This window comes from Ursus arctos, unplaced genomic scaffold (assembly GCF_023065955.2).
Source record: "Ursus arctos isolate Adak ecotype North America unplaced genomic scaffold, UrsArc2.0 scaffold_8, whole genome shotgun sequence".
Lineage (NCBI taxonomy): Eukaryota > Metazoa > Chordata > Mammalia > Carnivora > Ursidae > Ursus > Ursus arctos.
This window is the reverse complement of record NW_026623100.1, coordinates 18897602-18919715: the sequence shown is the minus strand read 5'-3', so window position 1 is coordinate 18919715 and position 22114 is coordinate 18897602. Positions and strand designations below refer to the sequence as shown.

Sequence of the window (22114 nt, the reverse complement as noted above, 5' to 3'; positions counted from 1 at the left end):
AGGGGCTAGAAAGCTAGGAAAGGCCAGAACAGATGTTGCAGCTTTCTCCACCTTGCTGAGAAGTTTGAATTTAGTCTGCAAGAGAATGAGGAGACACTGAAGATTTAACAAGGGCCTGGTGGAATCAGGCTTGCACTAAGGTCACTCAGCAAGCAAGGTAGAGAATTAATTTGTTGGTGGAGGTCACGGTTAGGAGAGCAGAACTAAAGGTGGGAAAGCCAGTTGGGAGGATGTTGCATGAGAGGTGAGATTCCAGAGACTGGAACAATGTGAATAACTGGGGTGCTGGCTGTGAACAGTGCATCTCACCTCCAGACAAGGCAGCCACGCTCCGCATGCCCCACCACAATGCTGACGGCATCTGCCTTGGAGATTTGGTGTCTCCGTCAGCCCCCTACATATGCACGTACAGTTGGAAACCACTGGGATAATAGATACAGGTGTTGCTTGTTTGGTTGCGGGGGAGAGGAATGTTGAGATCCGAGATGTGTTTAGAGATTCCCAGAGACCTTTTTTAAGGGCTGCATGTGAAGATGAGAGTCAGTACGGTTTGGATACATGGTGTTTCGACAAGAAAGGAGCTGCCAGAGAAGAGGTGCTTTGATGGGGAAGCAGTGCCTCACAGTGGCTCTCTGAAGTCCACTGGAGGAGAGGCTTCCCTCAGCAGAAGAGTTTTCATAAAAGATACGGGACTTTGGGTCTGGGGGAACACCTAAGATTTGACTGCTGGGGCAGAGAGAACCGAGAGAAGAGAGGGGCCTGAACAGAGGTCTGTAGTTGGAGCAAGTAATGCGTGACTAACACCCTTTCCACGTGCAGTAAAATACAAGGGCCCTTCTCTGAATTTACAGAGGCTGGGTTCTCTGGACTCCCTCATGCTGAAAAGACATGTTGTAACTTGCCTAATAACTCATGAAGGGACAGATCCGTTTGCCAAGCTCCCAGTGGAATATTGAACACCAACTTGAGGCCTTTGAAGAATAATGAATCATAACAATTGACGTGTTTGAGTAGTACAGGATCAGGCTGTGTGCAGCGAGATTTTTAAAAATGACCTATGTGCAGTCACCACTAAATAGAGTTTCTTGAAGCGTAAACTGAGTCTATGATCTGCTTGTGCGGAAGCTGTAATTCTCCTAGAGGAAGCTTCCTGAGACTTGATAAGTGGAGAACACTTTTCCTCCAAGTAACTGCTGGTGCAAGATATAATGTAGGAGGGATCTTCACCCTGATAATCTTTATCAGTTGTTGACCAATTAAATGAGAACCTAGGTCAGTTAGATTGATAGTGCTAAAGCACTGGTCAAGAAACGTTCCGGATTAATTAATAAAATTCTTGGCTGCAGTGGTTCCCACCTCTGCTTTCCAGAGTGAAACAACATAAACATATTTACACTCGCCTCTAACTGAAGCAAAAATAGACTATAAGACTTATTCTGAAGCTTACTGATGGTCCTGGGGCATTAGCCCTTTTATAACTTAGATCTTGTGCTTTCACAGCACATCATTTCCAATGAACTTTTTAATGTGCTGTGTCATTGGATTTTTTGCCCAGCTGTGCTTATCTTATCTGATAGATCTAGGAGCTCAGACATAGAGTAATTAACCTTCCCCCAGTCATATTCCAAGAGGGTAGCAAAATTGTTGCCTAATGACTCACGGAGTGCCTCTTGGTTTATGCCAGTGATCTTGATATGTGTAAGTTATACAGAAGCACAGGCTGAAAAGATATTTTGCTTATGTAGAACACATCCATAAAGGTGCAACCTCTGAGCTTTGGAAGACTCTGAGCTCCAAGCTCTCCCCATCAGTGCCACTTCTGACTTTTTGGCAGGAGGTTGCACACAATGCACTGTGAGGTTTATAGATTTTGGTTTTAGATAGATGAACAAGAATTTGTATGAGTGTCTTTCATTCTTACCTTGAAATATACATACATAGGCAATATATGGTTTACCCCCAATATTTCATTGTTAAAGGGGATTTGTTTATTATGAGAAATGAAAGGTATTTTCTGGTTTAGATGCTACCTATGCACACCATTGCTCTCATATTTATGCTTTTGCCAAGAATCAATAACTTCTTTTTATTTTGGGTTTGCTCATAATCTTCATGTTAATGAATAACTCTAATAAACCCTTGAACATAGTTTTGTGATACCTTCCCTTAGGCAACAATCATTTTATGGGATGAAATTTCAATCATCAATCAGCCAGGTAAATTAGCTCCAAACTGGCTTGGAAGGAATCCTCATCTTAGAATAGACCACACTCCTATTATGTGGCTGTCTTGGAAGCACAACTTTGTGATTAGTTTGGTGAGAAGGGATGAGTGAGAGCTCTAAAAAGTGGTTTGTTTCCTTATAGTTTTTATTTCCAAACATGAAATTGGTCTGCATGACCTATGTGACCAAAAGGAAAAAGGACCATATTAACAGCAAAAAATGCCACCAACCTAATTCATTTTGGGGTGGGGAGAAAGGGACAGAATAGTGGTTATTTTAAAAATAGCTCATAAGAAGGAAGATATAATCAACCCTTGTTTCTCACTCTTTAAAGAATAAAATTCCATTGCATTAAATGATAAATAAGTCTTTACTTTTCATTAGCATCTAGATTTAGTTTTTTAACTAATTAATCTTGGTCACTAGGGAGTCAGCTATTAAATAAAGGTCAACAATTCTAAGCATCATAATTGCTGCTCTGCCGTAAACTGATATGAAGCATAAGGGAAAGAAAACCCAACATGTTTGAGTCTAGGAAAGGGACATTTGCATTCAAGTGTTGTGTCTGGTCCTGAGTTGGTTAAACTATTTTAGTTTCTTGTTTTAGTTTTAGAGAAACTCGAAGTTCCCTGGTGGATAAGGACCTCACTAATCTCCTCCAACTGCAAATTCCACAGACACATCTGCAATAAAGCAGTGCAAGAGAGCTGTCCGTTCCATTCTAAAAGTACATAGATTTCTTCAAGTTAGAGAATGAAAATAGTACCATATTTTTTTCTGCCTGTCTCCCTTGTGAGCATAGCAGATCTTATGGGGTAATATTGGAAAGAGGATCCAGTTGGCAATAGTGAGACCTCAAATGCTACCTCCTGTCTTGAAGGCCAGTGGTTTTGTTGCCTTCGACTTTTTCGTGGGCACGCCCATTTGGAGACCATTAGACCGTTCTACTGACAAGGCAACTGGTAGGTTTACCCGGTATTACTATACTATATTCCGGTATTAACGATACTACTCAGGCATCACTTACCAAGCCACTTGTGATGAAGTACTTTATTGGGATTTTTTTAAGGGGTGTTTTGTATATGTAATGAGCGATGTAAGACTTGTTCTCTATTTCTTTAGTGTTAAGTTATTGGCTTGTGCCAGGGTTTGTCTGGTTGCAAAATCAATACCAAAAGTGTGAGGTCCTTTTCCTGCTGCAGTCTCTCCTGAGCTCTTTATTGTTGCCTCTTCCACAGATGGTCCTTTTATGTGCTGTTCTATGTATGTGCCATAAGCCTTGTTTTACAGATTCTGTCACTGTTTCTGTTTAGCTCAAGTCCCTGTGGCCGGACTAAGGGTTCTTTAATTTCTGTGGAATCCAGTCGTTGGTTACGGAATGTGCTTCTCTGCACAGTTGAGAGGTGCTGTTTGTCTCCACACACTAGCACTTGAATACAGAAATCCTGTCATTCGGGAGGAAAATGACTGACTTCAGAGTGTCACCAAGAAAACCATCCCTTTTAAAAACAAAACAAGGTCTCTCACGTTAGTATGCCGGGATTCTTTTCTTTAAAGCATTCTTTAGCTACAGCAACACAGACATCTTTCAAAGACTGCCAGATAAGATGAGGCTTTCAGTTTTGACACATAAATATCCAACATGTATGGATTATATGTATGATATAATATTTATTAATTTTATTAGGAACTTACAAAAAGTGCTCTAGGACGGAAGGTAAAAAAGCATCTATAATTCCAATACTGCTGGTCTTGATTTTATGTCCTGATCTTTCTATGTGTATAATGTAAACAAAAAATTTTGAGATCATGTTGATTTTAACATATCAGAATATTTTTCTATTCCAATAACTTTTTAAAAAAATTAACTGCCTATTCTTTACATAAATGCATTAATATTACTCTTGTATTATTGCTGGTTATTTTGGTTGTTTCCAAAACTTTACCTTTGTAGATAATTCTGCAGTGCAAACAACACTGTCTGTATTCCTTTAGAATAGATTTCCTGATGTGAATTAATAGGACAAAGGGTATGAACAATTTCATGCTCTTGGTAAATATCACTTAATGGAATGTTGAAAGTGACTTTTATGCATCTAGCGGAGTTTCAGTGGGTTTTTTGTTTTGTTTTGTTTTTTGTTTGTTTTGTCATTGTGTTTGAGTTCTTTCTAAACAAATCCTGTTTAATTTACTTCAATGACCATTATTTGTATACTGGCATCCAGACTATGTATTGCTTTACTGGGAGCTTTACTACCATCCCTGTATTTGTGAGATGGAAACTTACAATTTTATTTTAGGTGAAGCCATACCTGGAGAACAGGGGTGACAGTCTCATGATGGATGATTTGGCCAACCTCCATTTTCTCATTGCTAAGGAAATAAGACAATATTGGAGATAGATCCCTGTGGGAAGGAAAGAGATTGTAGCAAAAAGAAGTGCAAAGAAAGGCCTGAGGATTTTCTGCAGACACCTAACTCACATTTCTGCTCTGTCTCTTCATAAACATTTAAGCAAATAAAATTAAATAAGCCAGCTCTTTCTCATCCCACTCCTCTGCCATCCCCTGCTGACCCACTAGATACCTTTTTGCCACATCTTTCACATTAAAAATGACCTCGATTTCCATTTTATCCTAATTTTACTGCATAAAAATGTAATATATTAGAGTAAAGGCAGCCTCACAGCATGAATACAGTCCCCTCCAGGACTGGCTCTCATTTTTGGAAAGCCTCAGGAATCTTCAGAGAGTAATTTGGCCTGGAATTCAAGAATAATTGTATTAGTAATAATTATTATTTTTATTGTTGTTGTTATTGTTAGTTTACATGTATAGTGCGGCCCAGTTTGAGTATATCTGATTTTCCTCAGGGGATTGAAAGCATTCTTTCTTCTCAGAGGAAGCAAGAATGGCTTCCCTCTCTTTTTTTCAAGCCCAACATTTTGTGAATCTTCATTGCAATTAGAATCAAAGCTAAACTTAGTTACAGTAGGTAATAAAGATTAATCCCATCTTTCTTGAATCACAGGCTGTTACAGCCAGTGAGTCTTGCTATCTGAAGAGAAAGAAAAATAGTTCCTTAGGAAGGAGCGTGGCTTCCAAGTGAAGCTCTGGTTTTGTGTTTGGCTTGTGGTAAATCAGTTATGTAATGTTGGAACATGCATTGCTGAATTTCGTGCTCACAAACTGGACTCAAAAAGCAGGATAGGATATGTAGTCGCCCACTTTACAAACGAGGAAGCTGAGATTCCAAAGGTTAAGTGGCTTATTGAGGGTCACATATCTAAAAGTGGGGGAGGTGAGATTTCTAGTCTAGTTTTACTTGGACCATATCATACTACCTAAAGTGAATAGGCTATAATGGAGTTTATAGTCACCTAACATATCACTACAGTGGGGCATTATTAGACTCTGGCTGGGAGACAGGAAAATAGGCAGATTGATCAAGAAGAAGATGAATACGAGTGTGAAGAAACAGGGAAGAGATTTTCCACAAATAATGAGATGAGGTCAGCTGCAAAAAAGTAATGGTTGGTCTGCACACACAGGAGATACTAGTGAAAGTTACCTGGTGCAAGACAGAAAGTGCTTTAGACAATCATTGTGTGGCAACTCGAATCCTCACAATCAAGATAGAGACTGACAATTTTCGAAGTGACTCGTGAAATGAGATCAACGTTTTAAAAATGTCTTGTGTTCAATAAATATCTGACTTTTCAGTAGAAAATAAATTCCAGTTTCTATATAAAAACAACTTGACATTTTTCAGTAATACTTTTTAATGAGCATTGCTCTGAGCTACAATATAATGAAATTTGCTTAAAAGTAGAACAGGCTGGAATGCTTGGCAGAACAAAGAGGCATATGGCAAAACAGTTGTGATTTATTGGCAAAGGCTTTCAGTTTTTGGAAAGCTAGAGGCTTTCGGCACAGTGGACTACATCTTGATATTCACTCTTGAAATGGAACCATAGCAAAGCAATATGCTTAGATTACTCTAGGCTGATGTATATTTTAAGCATTTCCCTTTGAATTTATAGTTATAAATATGGGCTGTGTTCATATTACAAAATGAAATAGATAATGAGGGGAATTTTCCTGATAATTCATATCCCATACCATTTTATATGACATACAGAAAATTCTGACATTTTCAAGGGCAAGGAGATGATTGATTGGGGGTGGAAGAAAAAGCAGTTGATTCTTCACTTCCCTTTGTGTTAATAATTGTGGGATGTTAAATTTAGTCTTCTATAAATTTACTGTAAGATTTTTTCTAGTCATTTATCTTATTTTATTGTGGTAAAAATGCTTAATATTAGATCTACCCTCTTAAGAGATTTTTAAATGTGTAATACAATGTTTTTAGCTCTAAACTTATTTTTAATAAATAATAGGAGAATGTGTGTATAAGTACGATGAACTAAGATCATACTGTAATAGTAAAATCACTTAGAAATGAGACCAATATCTAATCAAAAGATCAATGATCCCACAAACTGGCCTGATTACCAAACCACTAAATAACATTCCCTTTGTCTTTTAAAGAGAACAGGCTCTTTTTACTTTTATAATCTAGGAAATCTCAAATGAATAGTAAATGAATCACCTACCTATTTTCCTTTTATGGTATATCTGAATTTAATATGTTTATCAAAACTATTTATTTTCCTGAAATATTATTTTATTTTTCAGTTAAACCAGTACATTAATACTTTTAGGAATTCCCCTTAAAACCCAACTTGTCATTGTGAATTTATCGAAATGTGGAAAATGGTAAAATAATGAGCTACCGAATGATTTCCTTTTGGTTTCACTAATTTATGTTTGTGGCTTGTCAGTCACACTTTATACTCAGAAATTTGCAGTTGTAAAAAAATTCTCCCACTTAGGGATTAACTTGTCGGAGTTCATGGAACATGATATAATCATTTTCTTCTTTCTGTTCCCTTACCTAATCAGTCTCATAAAGTTGCCTGAAAACATTCGGTTTTTCCTACATTAACCTATCTGGGTACTTGTTTCCTTCCCTGTTCAGGCAGTGTCTTCTTGTAACAGCTTCAGGAGAGAGATAAGAAAAGATAACTGGAAATGGTCATAATAATGCTGCTAATAATTACAGTACATCATGTGAAGCAGGCCTGTAAGAGGGTGCTGTAGTCCCTGAGCCTCCGCTGCCAGCGGGACTGAAAATCAAGATGTGCATGGGAGTGATTTAGTTGTCTGTAGACTGCCCATAATGCTGTCGTTCCCTTTTCTCCTTTTGTGTTGGCCGTAATGGAGAGGCTGTGAGGCATTTTGTTTGTTTTTACTGGGAGCCTTCCCTATTCAACACGCTCAACACATCTATTTCCCATTTGCGATTTCCTCAAAACCTGTTCCTCTCCTGTCTAGATATAAAATAATGAGAAGTATACCATTTCAGCCTTATTTTATTGTATCTTATTTTTCTCTACAGTCTTAGCTATCTCAAAAACCCTAATAAAATATTTTTCCCAAAATATTAAAGGGAGAGGGAAAAGACTTTACATATATTTCACAAAGCTAAAATAATACTAAACCTATAAGCTTATTAAGCAAACAAACAAATTAACACCTAGATTGAACAATGCCAGTTTTGGGACATGTATATTTTTCCTCTGATGAAGTGTAATAAGTAAACCGTGTACATTGTAATAGGATTCAGTTAAATAGGATTTCTGTGATGAGTATACCAAGATGACTTTTAAATTAAAATTAAATACATCTAACTACCAAATATTACATTCCTTAATTTGGGGCAGTATTAAGGAACATGGACTCGTTTGTCTTACATATTTCAAACAAATTGCAGAGGCTTAGGGATCACTAAATTATTACTAATTCTTTCCAGTCCTCCAGACATTCTAAATATTACAGCAATCCCTGAATTTTCAATGTCTCTGGATTCTGGAATAAAATAAAATGGATGCCTTGGAAAAACCTGCTATTTGTTCACTTTTATCATGGTGTTGTGTTTAATAGGCCTTTAGTTGAATACACATAATGGGGAGAAATCTGTTCTGAAATGTAAATTAATGAAAGCTTTCCAGAGTGGCTTCCAAATAAAAAATTTAGGCTTCTTTTCAGAGCATGGGTAAGGATGAGAATTCTGATTAGCCACACAATGTAGATTGCTTTGTGATTCATCTCTGCAAATCAGCAGTTTGAAATCCTATAGTTAGCATTGGGTGCTCTCCAGTAAGATTTTATGAACATCAGCTTGGTATTTGGCAGAAATGCAATGTCAGTTGTCCAGACATCATTTTTCTCAATGAGCACATGTTTATACGTTAAATAATCACAGAACCAAATCAATTATAGTTTTATTTCCATTGGCAGAGGTTAATACCCTGCGCGGTGTATTTATATCGTCAGAAGGCGAAGTGTTGTGAACCTTGGAGGAAAGAAATAATTGTAAAAGTGGAGATGATAGGCCAAAGAACTGTTGTTTCTTGAGGATTTGGAGGCTCTTTTACCTATTGTTTATTTATCTGAGTTTATTTCCTTGGCTGATTTAAAAATAGTTCAGTTGGATTAAATCTAACAATGCTAAAAGGGGCTGTTTGAGTCTGAATGAACATTTTTAACAAGCTATATATAAACTAGCACGTTACGAGATTCTGTGCTCAGGGTAACTGTTCTGAAGTGGGCACACTGGGTTTCATTTCAATTTGGTAACTGTTTCCTGGTTCTTACTATTTGCCTGGCGCCATGCTGGGTGATAACGCAGTGTGGGAGACTTCAGCCCTCAGTTTTCCAGAACTGGTCTGATGGACTCTTCTCTTAAGCATCGTGGAGAAGTGGCACCTGTGGGAAGTTTTGCTTAAGTGAGTCATGTTCTAAGTGCCTCTTTTGTCTGGAAAATGTCTCATTTAATTGTATGATTATTTTTCTCTCTCCTTCCTGGCCAGGAAGCCTGGCAAATCAGATGTTAGAAAGCTGAACAGAGAAGCTTCTACTCTCTCATGCTAGAGATCTCATTAAAGCTGAGGACTGTGCACGTGTTTCCACCTCTTTGCTCACGCAAGGAGCACCAACTATGTGCTGAACCAAGCCTTGTACCTACAAAAGGTGTTATGTGGGATGCATCCTGTTTCTGCTCTGGGAATTGCAGCCTTCTGCAGGCTTGCTAGGGAGCTTCGTTAATTCCTGTGCAAGACAGTCTTACACAGACACTGGGTTCTGCTGCCATTGCTTGAAGTTTATATTCCCTAGTGTCTGTACCAGCCCTACTCTGGGGGCAGAGGAAATCAGGCCCTCAAGAATTCTTTCTCTAAGAGAGTGTACTTCGCCAACTCAGTCCTACCTTCAAAGGAAAGCACGAATGTACTTACCGTTCATAATCCCAACTGCGTACAATAGTGTCTAATGGGCTCACTATTCAGGTAGTAACCTCTTATTTACTCAAACTATGAGAACAGTTCTATAAGTGTGAATTAATGTGATTGAACAGCTCACAAGAAACATTACCTCCAAAACCTGCATGGCCATCACAGGCCCAGCTTGGCATGTGTGACCCCTCTTTCAGAACCTTTAGGTAGACCTTACTCTTGCTCTGCCAACTCTCTGTTCCAGTTCTTCCTAAATCAGAATGTATTTTTTTGTCTTATTATCTCAAAATTTGTTCCTAATGTGTAGCAACCTATTAAAAAAGAGTACATAGAGCAGACAAAGGGCAGATTACATGGCATTATACATGAAGGAACATGTGTCCTCTACATATTTTGCTTTACTAAGGAGAGTTGTTGAGTGTGACATTCTGAACATTTATTCATTTCCCTTGAAACTAGAAAGGTGAGGATTGTCATGTCAAGGAGATACATTCATTTAGAGTGACTAACTTGTGTTGGTGCTTTGGTGGTGGTTAGAAGAACTGCTTGTACAGGAATTTTGGTGGTGGTGCTAGGCAAACACTGCTGAGCCCACAGGGGAGGGATGTTTTGGTGTTCCCTCTCTTCCCTTCCTTAGCCCCTTTTCTGTGTTGCCCAACATCTAGTGAGCTACCTATAAGAAAAGAGCAGTCAGGTTTGATGTGAACTTTTAAATTTTTTTTTCAATTAATGATAACTAATACAAACCAAAAATAAAGTGAAACACTGTGGAAGCCACTAAATATGAATTTTTAAAAAATAACTGCAGGTTAGGTAAGGACTCCCAATATTATGCAACAAGTTCTACCATAAAATATTGTATCTTCCTGCCATTATTATCTGTCATCATCATCATCATCATCATCATCATCATTATTTTAGTTTGTATAAGACCAACATTAGAATATGGACTTCAGTGCTTGGTAAAATCTCCTGTCCACATGTATGGGTGGTATTTTAGGTCACACTCCCCTAATTCTGGATGTCGACAGTGTGGAGAATCAGTGTTAATGATGACTGTGTTGGTGGTGTTAGGATGGAATCAAGCATTTTATTTTTTAAATTTTTTTAAAGATTTTACTTATTTGTCAGAGAGAGAGCACAAGCAGGGGGAGCAATAGGTAGAGGGAGAAGCAGACTCTCCGCTGAGCAAGGAGCCCGATGCAGGACTCGATCCCAGGACCTTGGGATCATGACATGAGCCAAAGACAGACGCTTAATCGCCCGAGCCACCAGGTGCCCCAGAATCTAGCATTTTAAAGTCATAAATCTAAGATTGTGCCTATTATCATTCTCTATGATAAACTTTTAAAAATGAACTAACCATTTAGTTTGAGAGTGGTGGCAGGTGGCATGGTTAAGATGTATCAGTTCCAGTCACATTTTAACCATCATTTTCCTGGGTCCCCTTGGACAAGTTACTTACCTTTTCTGAATCTCTGCTCCATCATTTGTGAGATGGACGGTGGGCTTCAGGTGACCTTTAAGGTTATTTCCACATCTTAAATATTATAATTTTACAAACTAATTTTTCTGAATGGCCAGTAACAGTTATTTCTCTAAAGAATCCAATTTATGGATTGCAATCTAAAATTGTCATAGTATTTCTCTCTTTGAATTATTTAAAGAGGACCGTGTTCTCTGTTATACTGATGCGATGATGCTCTGATCAAGTATTATTTATTCTGAGCCTCTGTTTCTTCCTCCCACATTGTTTCTGAGGCCAGGCAGCTGCTGAGGGTTATGCACTAACTCCTGGGAAATCATCCAGTGCAGGAATGGAATCAGGAAAGGACGTGGGATGCCAAGAGGGAATAGGTGCTGACCTTTGTCCAATGTAACAACAATAATGGGATCCATGGAATTCTAGACTCTCTTGCATAGATCAGGGCCTCAGAAGCCACTGGTTTAGTTTTCGATGAGGCAGAGTGGATTGTCATGACACATTTTCTCGAAATGGATCACTTCTGAGGCAGCACGTTGTGTCTTTGGACAACAATAGTAGTAGTTTTCTCGGATGAATATACAAATCTAACCATTTAAAAAATCCACTGTGTCCTGATGTAGATCTTTGATAAAACGTGTGGAAGAAAATCTGAGGATGGATTGGGAGATTTTGAAAACAAGATTCAGAGACCAGTTTTTCGTAAAGGGTTCATTTCTAGCATCACTGTCAGTATGCCTGTTCGCTTTGCTTCTCTGTGCGATTGAGCCATCAGGAATCTTCTTTGAGGACTTTCAAGATTAGACACACTTGCTGTATTCAACTCCAACAAAACTGAATCCAGACATTCACTGACAATAGGTGTTATCTGAAGCAGTATATTGCTCTGAGAACTGAAAAGTTGTATATCTGATTTGGGGCATCTCTTGACTCAAGTGTTAATTATTTTTATTGCCCTCCAGGAATTTATAGTTGTCGGTGGCAGTTGGGACTCCAATTTTAAGCATTTGCCTAATTAGGTACATTAGTGAGATAGGTAATTCTGGGTGAGGAGCTATCGGTTTCCACAGACTCTTCCAGCCCCCAAACTAAATGTGTCCTAACCAAAGAAACAGAAGGAGCCTTGAAAAGTGTCTGAGGGATTTGGGGATTATTTATAATTTACCATGGAGCCTTTGTTGTATTGATTATAACTTTCTGTGCTTATGGGGATTAATTAATAGGACTAAATATGAAAGGCTGCACACTAATGACATTAACAGGAGCCATAATTACAGAACATAATTGCCAATAATTCTTCAATGGTTATTTTGTAATCAGATTCTTTTGAGGTTAAATGAAAATCAAGTAGACTTTTATTCATAGGGATATTAGCAATGCAGCGATGCATAATCACAATTGCCATTTAAACTCATCCAAGCTGCGCAGTGTGCTAAAGGAGGCGTAAGGTATTTTCAGGGGTAGTTGGGTGGCATCATTACAGAGGGCCAGAATGGGATGCCTTTCAAATCAGAGAAACATTGGTTCCAGTCTTGGTTGCATTACTTACTAGATGTGTGACTTCTGACAACCCACCGACACCAAACAAACCTCTATTTCTTTATCTGTCAATGGAGACAATGCCTACCTGATTGTATTATTTTGAAAATTAAGTGACACGATGCTTACAAAATCCTTAATGTGTCTGGTACATAGTAGGTACAGCTCAAAAAAGGAGACTGTCGGTGGCCATAGCAGAGGTAATGGTGTTCGGCAGTAGCCAGGACACTGTTGATGAGATGGACTCTGGGTTCACATCCCAAAGGCACCTCCTCCTTCCTGACTAGAAGTCTTATGTGAGTTGCTCAGCCACCTGTATGTCAGTTTCCTCATCTGTAAAATGGTGCCAGTGATTAGCCTACCTGATTTGTTCATAGGATTAAATGAAATAATCATCATTAGGGATTAGCAGATTAGCACATGGAAGTGTTTATCTTGTGACCTGTGTAAAAAAGCCTCTTCATGGGGGCATCTGGGTGGCTCAGTTGGTTAAGCGTCTGCCTTCAGCTCAGGTCATAATGCTGGGGTCCTGGGATCGAGTCCCTGGTCAGGCTTCCGCTCAGCAGCGTCTTCCTCTCACTCTGACCCTCACCCTGCTCTCGTTCTTTCTCTCGGTCTCTCTCAAATAAATAAAACCTTAAGGGGAAAAAAAAAAAAGCCTCTTCATGAATAATGAAGTAGAGAAAATTACCAAAGACAGTAGAATCTTGACCTGCCTCAAGAAGAGTTATTAAAGTCTGTTAGAAGGAGAAGGCAAGATATGTCAGATATAGCCTCACTGTCTTTGATGTCTAAATCAAACTTGGAATTCCACCATCTAGATTGGCTTGGGTAAGATGAAACAGAATTAAAGGAAGACCAAGGTAGAAGATAGAACCTTCAACAATCTAGCAGATGCTGCTCATTACATTGTGCCAAGAAAGAGATAAAAGATAAAAATTACATAAAAGGGGAGAAGTCTGTTCCCACCACACATCCACAGAGAAATCTGTGGGAATTGAGAGACATCACTCTAGGGACATCACTCTAGGCACGAACAGTCTGTTTCCTTCCTGCCCTCCCATTTGCCTTATCCCCCCAACTCCTATCCCGGCTGCCAAGAATGTACCAAGTAAACTCAACGTCAGGGAAGAAGTTCTTCAGAAAAACTAACTAGAGGTCAGTGGCCTGTGTGCAAAGCCACTTTCGAGGTATGGTTATCTTTTTCGGATTTATGTGAGCGTAAATGACCTACTGCATAAGCGTGTGTATCAAAGCTATACTGTCTAATGCCAGTCTCTGTCTTGCTTCATCTAATAATGTACTCTGAAACACAAAGCGTGTAAGGGAAGTCTATTGGTTAGGTTCATTTGTATTCATGAATACATTTCCTGGAGTTCACTCTCCTTATTCTCAAAGAAGCGTAAACCGTCTCTGGCCACCCCAGTTGGATTAAGGAAGCCAGCTGTGCAGTGTTCAGCTATTCCCCATCTCTCTCTCTCTCTCTCTCTCTCTCTCTCTCTCTCTTTTAATTCTGCTTCCAACCCACTGCCCTCATCTGTCTTCTACAACAGGATATTGATCAGCTCTTAAAATGGTCTTTTTCATTTCTAGACACTTTCTCTGTAGATACTGTAGGAGTGGAGGAGAATATGCTTCTGCCCTTGAAATGTATCCTGATTTCAGAACTGAGCAGTAAGAGCCTCTGATAAGAGAGACGACGCATAGCACCCCTCTAGTGACCAGCAAGGGCCCAGCCAACAACAACAGAAAAAGGAAAACCAGCCCCCAGTCTCGGAATGGCTTGTTTCAAAAGTGCTTTTGTGAACTGGTTGCTCGAAACTCACATCATTTTTTTCACTGATACAATAGTATACTCTGTCTTTTGTTCCTCAGGCCAGTGTTCTCTTGAAAGCCTCCTTAACCCTTAATGCCCCTGAGGCAGTTAGTATGGTACAACAACCACAGAACTTAGCAACTTTGCATATCAATTTTTCTGTAGCAAAGTTGATTTTTTTAAAAGATTTATTTACTTATTTCAGACAGTGGGGAGGGGCAGAGGGAGAAGGGGAGAGAGAGAGAATCTCAAGCAGACACCCCACCCCTGCTGAGCATGGAGCCCAGTCTGGATCTCATGACCCCAAGATCATGACCTGAGCCGAAATCAAGAGTCAGACGCTTCACCCTTTACCGACTGAGCCATCCAGACACCCCTATGGTGAAGTTGATTTAGAAATACAATTTTGCCAGGGGGGAAAAATGTCATCACTCAGGAATTGGAATGGGATTTCCCTAGGTTCAAGTCACTGCTGGATGCTCCTCTGATCTGAGCAGGGAGGAGGCTGGCCTTTGTCAATGAGAGGGAGGGGGGGAGCCTGTCTTTCTGTCTAGGTGTTTCTCACTCCCGTGTTTCCCACCACGATCTGTTAACCCTGTGGTGAATTCAGGCATGATTGGCTATGGCAAGACAGAAAGAGGGAAGCCATGTTCAAATTAGATTTCAGTTCCTTAATGGAAAGAGAAAAATGAAGGGAAAGAAATGAAAGAAATAGAAGACACTTCGCAGTGACACTTAGCACTTGTGGAGGAAAAAGTTAAGGCAGTTCCTTCTGAACCCCAAAGGGGCGGCCGTAAATGTAACGTATCTGTAATTTGCTGTGCACTTATCAGGGGCCAGGTACTGTGCTGGCTCTTCACTTGTATTATCTTATTTAATCCTAGTAAGAACAGTTTTACGTAGATACCATTATCAACTTCATTTTACGGAGGAGTAGCAGAGATTTAGGGGGATTAAGTATCTTGCCCAAAGTTGCATAGCTAGCGAGTGACGGAGCTAGGATTCCACCATGCTGGTTGGTTTCTGAAGGCTGTCTAATTAACCAGGATGCTGCATGCCTTCCAGCCACATATTCAGTTGGGGCGTGCCTGCCTGCCTGTAGTTGCTTTTCATTTAGAGGATGGGATGTGATGCATGAAGCATGAAGCAATGGATAAAGAAATAGCAAGTGATTCAGTCAGAAAATTATGATTCAGTTAAACCTCTTGGATTCAGGAAAAATTCCTTTGTATGCTTTTATTGCTATAATTTTAAAAGCAAATTCATTTTATCCTGCACTACTCCATGCTGCCTTTAACATTCTTTGCTAAGCATGTATTTATTTTGCAACAAGAGAAGAGCATTTTTTTAGTCTCGTTAACTATAATCAAAGTATTATGAAAATATGTTCATAATCTACAGCTCAGAGCAAGACAATTAAATAGGTAACCTCTCTGTACTTGAATTTTGCTTTAAGGAATCATGTAACTAGTCTGGACCTTAATTTACTCACCTATAAAATGGGCAAAATGGGTTTTATGAAGGTCAGTAGAAATGGATGGCAAGTGCTAAGCCTAATGCTTCAGATTTAATAGAGTCTCAACAAAAATACCCTTGATTATTAATAATGTTGTCTTCTAGTATTATTGTTACTATTACTAGAAATAAAATATTTCCTAATGTAACTTGTTGGTTATTCCTATTTGGGGATATGAACAGCTTTGAGAAAAGTCTCCAAGGTTCCCTGTGCTCTTAAATGGTGTTCATACTTTTTTTTTTGTCTTTCCAGATTGGAGATTTCTTATTTTATAAATATTATCTTCCTAGATTCATTATTAAATGTTATTGTTTTAATCAAAGTACTAGAAACTAAGTATAATAGCATCTATATCATTATTGCTTTTTATTGTACAGAGATATATAGTTCTTCTGACTATAAAAACATAGCTTACATTTTATAAGTACTATCTTCTAAATTGCATAGTTCAAGTTTTGAATGGTACATAAATATTCTCAAGAGATGTGAAAACAAATTACATGTAGAAGAAAAGGCTCAGTGCGCATGACAATACCAACCCCTCACAGTTACAGTGCCAATAAAGACTCCAGTTTTGTGTTGGCTCTGGTATAAGGGCAATCTTGAGTTAAAATTAGGTCCAGGACTAGTGAGTATATGACATTTCTGTGAGGGAAGAAATTGTTTCTGTTTTCATTAATCTGTATTTTCTTACAAAGGTGTAAATCCCTGGAAATTTGCTATCAAACGCTTTGCTGTTGACTAAAATTCAGTATAAAGTAGTTATTTCTATACTCTTGTTCAAGGTAGATTAGTATTTAACACCAAAAAGAATTTTAGGGTTTTCAATAAGGAAACAAGGCAAAAGATGGGTCTGTAATGAACTTCTTAAAGATCATATGATAGTTGAATCAATTAGACAGGATTCAGATTTTTTAAATGTCTTTTGCCATTTTTCATATGAACTCATAATACTGTTTTGTTTTGTTTATCTGCAAATTGCCTTCCTCATTGTGTTTTCAGAAAAAGGAATTGATATGGAAAATGCTTGGCATTAAATCTGGTGTGTATTTAATGCTCATGAAATGTTGCCTTCCTTTTTCAAAAACTGCCCAAACTTCATGTCCCCATTTCTCAGCTAACTTAAACTACTGAACCAAGAAATGCTCTTATTTGAAATATTTACTGACAAAAAATGCTAACCAGTCCCCTAGATTTAGTTTTCTTCCCCCTATTAGCAACTCCTTATTAAGCCTGTCAATAGAGTATGCAATTTTTGAATTTCAGTGACTTCAAGTATATAGCTCACTGATTTCTAGAAGGAAACCAGGACATTCAGATTTAAATTATACAAAGCAATAGCATCAAAAACAGGAGGTAGAGACCACTTACACTCAAGTTCAAATACCAGATCACCTAAGTAAAGCAAGGTCTGTCAAGAAGAGAAAACACACCCTTTTCAAGGATATTTAAGTGTTCTAATTGTGTTTGCCATCTCTTTCCAAAATGAAAATATCAGTTAGTATTTGGAAATCACCATCTTTACTTATGCTGTTTTTTTGTTTTGTTTTGTTTTTGTCTTTTTCTGCTACAATTTTGAAATGTGTTACAGCAAATTCTAGTGAGCTTGAGCAGGGTTTCTCTTGTCCAATCTATGCCACTAGCTAATTAGGGGATCTTGTGTCTGTGTACTGAGCTCAGAAAATTAAATTTTCTCACCTTGAGCAAAAAGGTAGAAACAAGTAATGTGTTGGAGAATATCTGCTGAAATCATTGTCTGTATGTCTGTGAATCCAAGGTTCTACCAACATTATTATTTCTAATAGTAGCATTTACCATTTATTATGCACACATTTAGTCTTCTCGAGAGACCTATTAGATAAGTACTATTATGCCATTTACAGACTAGAACACTGAGAATTTGGGATTAAGTAATTTGTCTATGATTACTAGGCTTGGGTTTCTAACCCAAACCAAAGCATTCTGACTGCAGAGCCCATATATTCCACGTGTAACCACTTGTGTAGAGAAATTAAGTTGTATATATTATTATGCTTATAATATATACTATATTATATATTACATGCAATAATATACACTTCTTATATATAATATTAATATGTGTGTGTATATATACACATATATTTTAAATCTCAAAGGTAAATTTCTTTCCTCCTGGAACATTTAGCAAAAGGTTTAAACTATACTTCATTTTCCTATACACTGAGCATAAATTGTTAAAATGGGACCAGATGAATGATAAAATTACCTAAACTAGATGATTGAGCAATATGTATTTATCATCTTTATTTCTCTCTCTCTCTCTCTCTCTTTTTTTTTTTTTTTTTTGGTTTTTTGTTTCTGGGTGATATATAACTAATTCATGATATTCATTGGCATAGGAACACCAGCTTGTTAGAACTAGAATTATTTGAATGAGTTTTTATGTTGATAAAATATTTCACATCACTTAGAGTCACAGGTCTCAGAGATGGCATAACTGGGACCCAGACCAGGAAAGGACAATGGAGACTCCAACCCTAAATTTCCTGTTTGAAATGGTTAGTGTTAGAGTTCCAGAGTAAATGGCGGCTAACATCAGTGATGCTAACATTTTCCGGGATTGCTAACATTTTCTTTATTGACAGTGCCCTGCGGAAAGATAGATAGCATGAGGAAAATGGAGAAAAAATAGAAAGAAAAAGAGGTATCATGAGACTTCACAGACTGAGGCACACACGTGCAAAGCCACCAGAAGAACATGGTGCACCATTACTTTTGCATTAAAATAAATGTGTAATAACAATGAAATTTTTAAAATACATGAATTTTTAGGACAAAATAAAAGATGTCAGATACATTTTATACTTTCTGTAGGACACAATGATTACACACTTCTGAAACTCATTTTTATTTTGTTCTCATACTGGCAGTATTGTTTTTTCATGGGGTGAAGAGTATATAATACAGATGTGTTGAGCAGAAAATTTTAAAATATGGCAGTATCTTATTTTGATCTTTTTAAATTAATATTGATTTTTATGTGTCAGTTTTATGCAGCCAGGGAGACACAATTATGCTCTAAGTGCAGTAAGTCATACCCTTCACAGATTTTGACAGAGAGAAGGAGTATTTTTAGTGGTAGGAGTTAATTTGCACTGGTGTTAATGCATGATAAGGTTGGTGATGATGTCTAATTGTTTCCTATGTTACTAGTTCAACTAAAAATAAGGTTCATGAAGGAAGCTGTGGGAAGTTGTCGGGTATGACAGTTTCTCCAAAAATGAATTGCTTAAAATCACTCTTCTTACTAATCAATTTCTGATTCCAGAATGAACTTTTATTCCATCCGTTTTCCCCTTTCCCTCCCCTTCACTCTTCTAAGCCTTCTACACTAAACATTGGGATATGCATGAAAAGTGGGGAAATTTATAACCTACTTTAATCTTTCCAGGAAAGAAATGCCTGGGAAAAATTCATTTATTTTTTTTTTCATAATTAACCATCTTTTTGACTGTTTCCTATAAATATAAACAAACGCACATTAACACGAACACAAAAATAACTGTCCATTAAATTGATACTCTGCATATATACAGTTTCTTTGGAAGTATCATGAATCAGTTGCACTAAAGGTTTAGCTTTATCATATTGAGATGGTCTTAAAAATTGTCCCTTCTGTTCTCATTCATATACTCAGAGGTAATTTCCTGAATGCTAACTGTACATTCTGCTGGATACTACATTCTGCTAGAATCTTGTAAAGTAAGATCAACAAGAAGATGTTAAGACTTAGTTTGCATCTGTGTCAGAATATTTCCTCTTTAAGGAAAATAATGCATAAGCCTATTATGTCACATAACTCAAAATCCAGAGGTCAGATAGTTTGACAGCTCCAGATTCTTTGGAATCTGGCAGTCTTCGCTCTGGCATCTTCAGAATATTGGCTTTTGTTGTTAAGCTTGTCCAGTTGTGGCCACAAAATGGGTGTCGTAACTTCACCTATCACATCATCATATAACCGTCTGCTAAAATAGCCCAGGACTCTCTGTGCACGGGTATATGAACCTTTCCCACAAGCTCCACAATGGTTTCCCTCCAGTCCCTTTCTTAAACCAATCAAAGGCATCAGAAGAACTTACCAAGACTGTCTTGGCTAATCAGGGCTCATGCATGCCCCTGGGGAGGGCCAAGAGTCGGGTTTCCCTAGAAGTACAAAGATCACTTGAATGCCTAACCAAAGTAAAGTGGGGAAAATGGATGGAAAAACAGCACAGTTTTTTAAGCTCTTTAGAGGTGAATACAAACAAACCAACGAAACCCCAGAATCTTGCTTGAGGAATATATCATGAACCATATGTACAGGTAAAAAGTGTGATGTGGTAAAGGCCGAGGGGCTTAGAGAAACCACCATGGACTGATGATTTGCCTGTCAACTGACTTTTAAAATCATGGACAATTTTTCAGTATTTGAAGTGATGATGAAAGTAACCAAATTCTATGTCTCAATGGCAATAAAAGACGTATTCCTGAATCACTCCACATATTTCCCTATGGACATACCAGGTTTTTAAGTCTGAGAAGACTTTAGCCCCTCTTCAAGTCATGCCCCATTGAACAAGTAACTTACTTAAATTTTGATATTTCACTGTTAAATAATGAAGGCAATGTTGAAATCCCTTCCTGCTGTGTCTCTTTATGAAAATGATAATATGAATAAATAAATATTGATGAAAGATGCCATTATGGAATAGGAAAGACCGGTGAAATAGAGTGAATAGTCCATAAAAGCTTATTCCATTTAGTAAATTTTCTGAGAATGCAGGTAGCCATCTTATTGGATTCATCTAACATTTTAATTAGTGTTATACACGTAACACATAATATATCACATATATACAGACAGACAGACATAAACAGATTAATACAGTTTACACCATATAAAATGTTGGTTTGTTTAGGTCAAAAATGAATATCACAAGTTTGCCTGGGTGGCTCATTCGGTGAAGTGTCTGCCTTCGGCTCAGGTCATGATCCCAGGGTCCTGGAATTGAGCCCCACATCGGGCTCCCTGCTCAGAGGGAAGCCTGCTTCTCTCTTTCCCTCTGCCTGCTTCTCCCCTGGCTTATACTCTCTCTCTCTGTCAGATAAATAAATAAAATCTGTTAAAAAAAAAAAAAAGAATATCACAAATTTCATATCGTTCAACTGAAGATTTTTAAATGGGTGGGATATAGATGAATTATTTGTAGCTAGTACTCTGTTTTCAGCCCCAGTGCATAATGAGGTATCTTGAAAACAATATTAATATGTGCTTTTTAATCATATAAGGAAGTCTCATTAATAAGATATTTTCAATGAATAGAATGCCCTTGGTCTATTTCTACTGTGCTACCAGAAACTCCAGAAATAATAGGGAGGATTTGTAAAATTTTTGCTATCTACAGATTTAAAACATACAATGTTGTAGAAATATCAAAGCTTACAGTGAATTGGAACTCAGAAACTTAATTAGAGTCCAGGTTTAGCTTTCTTTGCAGGTAATAGTCCTACAAACAATTTAGGAAACCTGGTATTTTAAGTCTAGACCAGGTCTTAGAGAGTGCTGATGTAAACCAAGTCTTCTAAAGATAAAGATAGTGGGTTTCAGAGATATTCACTGATTTATCCGAGACACACTTTGTGACATTTGTAACCTCTCCTCTAAGGCTGTCCTCACTAAACATCTAGTTGCCCGGTGATGCAGTCAGAATGCTGCCCTTTAGCCTCTGGGGCCCTGCTTGCCTTTCCTGTACATCAGGATTGTGAGGATTTGTTTCACATTTTAATTATATATTGTTATTCTTTTCAGGCATAAACTTGCTTTTCAGTTTTAATATATCTGAGCACCTTAGGGCCTTCCTTTAGTGAGTTACGTTTAATATTTGATTATTGAGATATTTCCTTCTTCTCTCCCCAAATTTATCAGATTGCCAGTAATGGTAATATTGTGTGGGATTCCAGAAAATTTACCAATATCTGCCATATTCTATGAAATAACTTAGACCCTCTCTGTTTACTATACTGGCTGGGAGTATTGCAGTATTTTTCTGTTATGCTTAGAAATCTGTAGTTTCTAAACCTTTACTGTACACGAAAAATTGAGTCTTCAGTGTGACATTCTCTCAGTTCTAAGTAAATTAGACATTAAATGACTATGTATT

At 37.8% G+C, this 22114-nt stretch overlaps 1 protein-coding gene across 1 annotated transcript in view; it reads left to right on the top strand.

The window, feature by feature from the left end:
- The first annotated feature begins 2943 nt into the window (after positions 1–2943).
- LOC113245852 (neurexin-1-beta) overlaps positions 2944–22114 on the top strand; it is an 819012-nt gene continuing 799841 nt past the window's right edge. Inside the window, exon 1 of the mRNA XM_044378176.3 lies at positions 2944–3186. Within this exon, the coding sequence (XP_044234111.1) occupies positions 3084–3186 (103 nt within the window). The 5' untranslated portion in view covers positions 2944–3083. The remainder of the gene's footprint in view (positions 3187–22114) is intronic.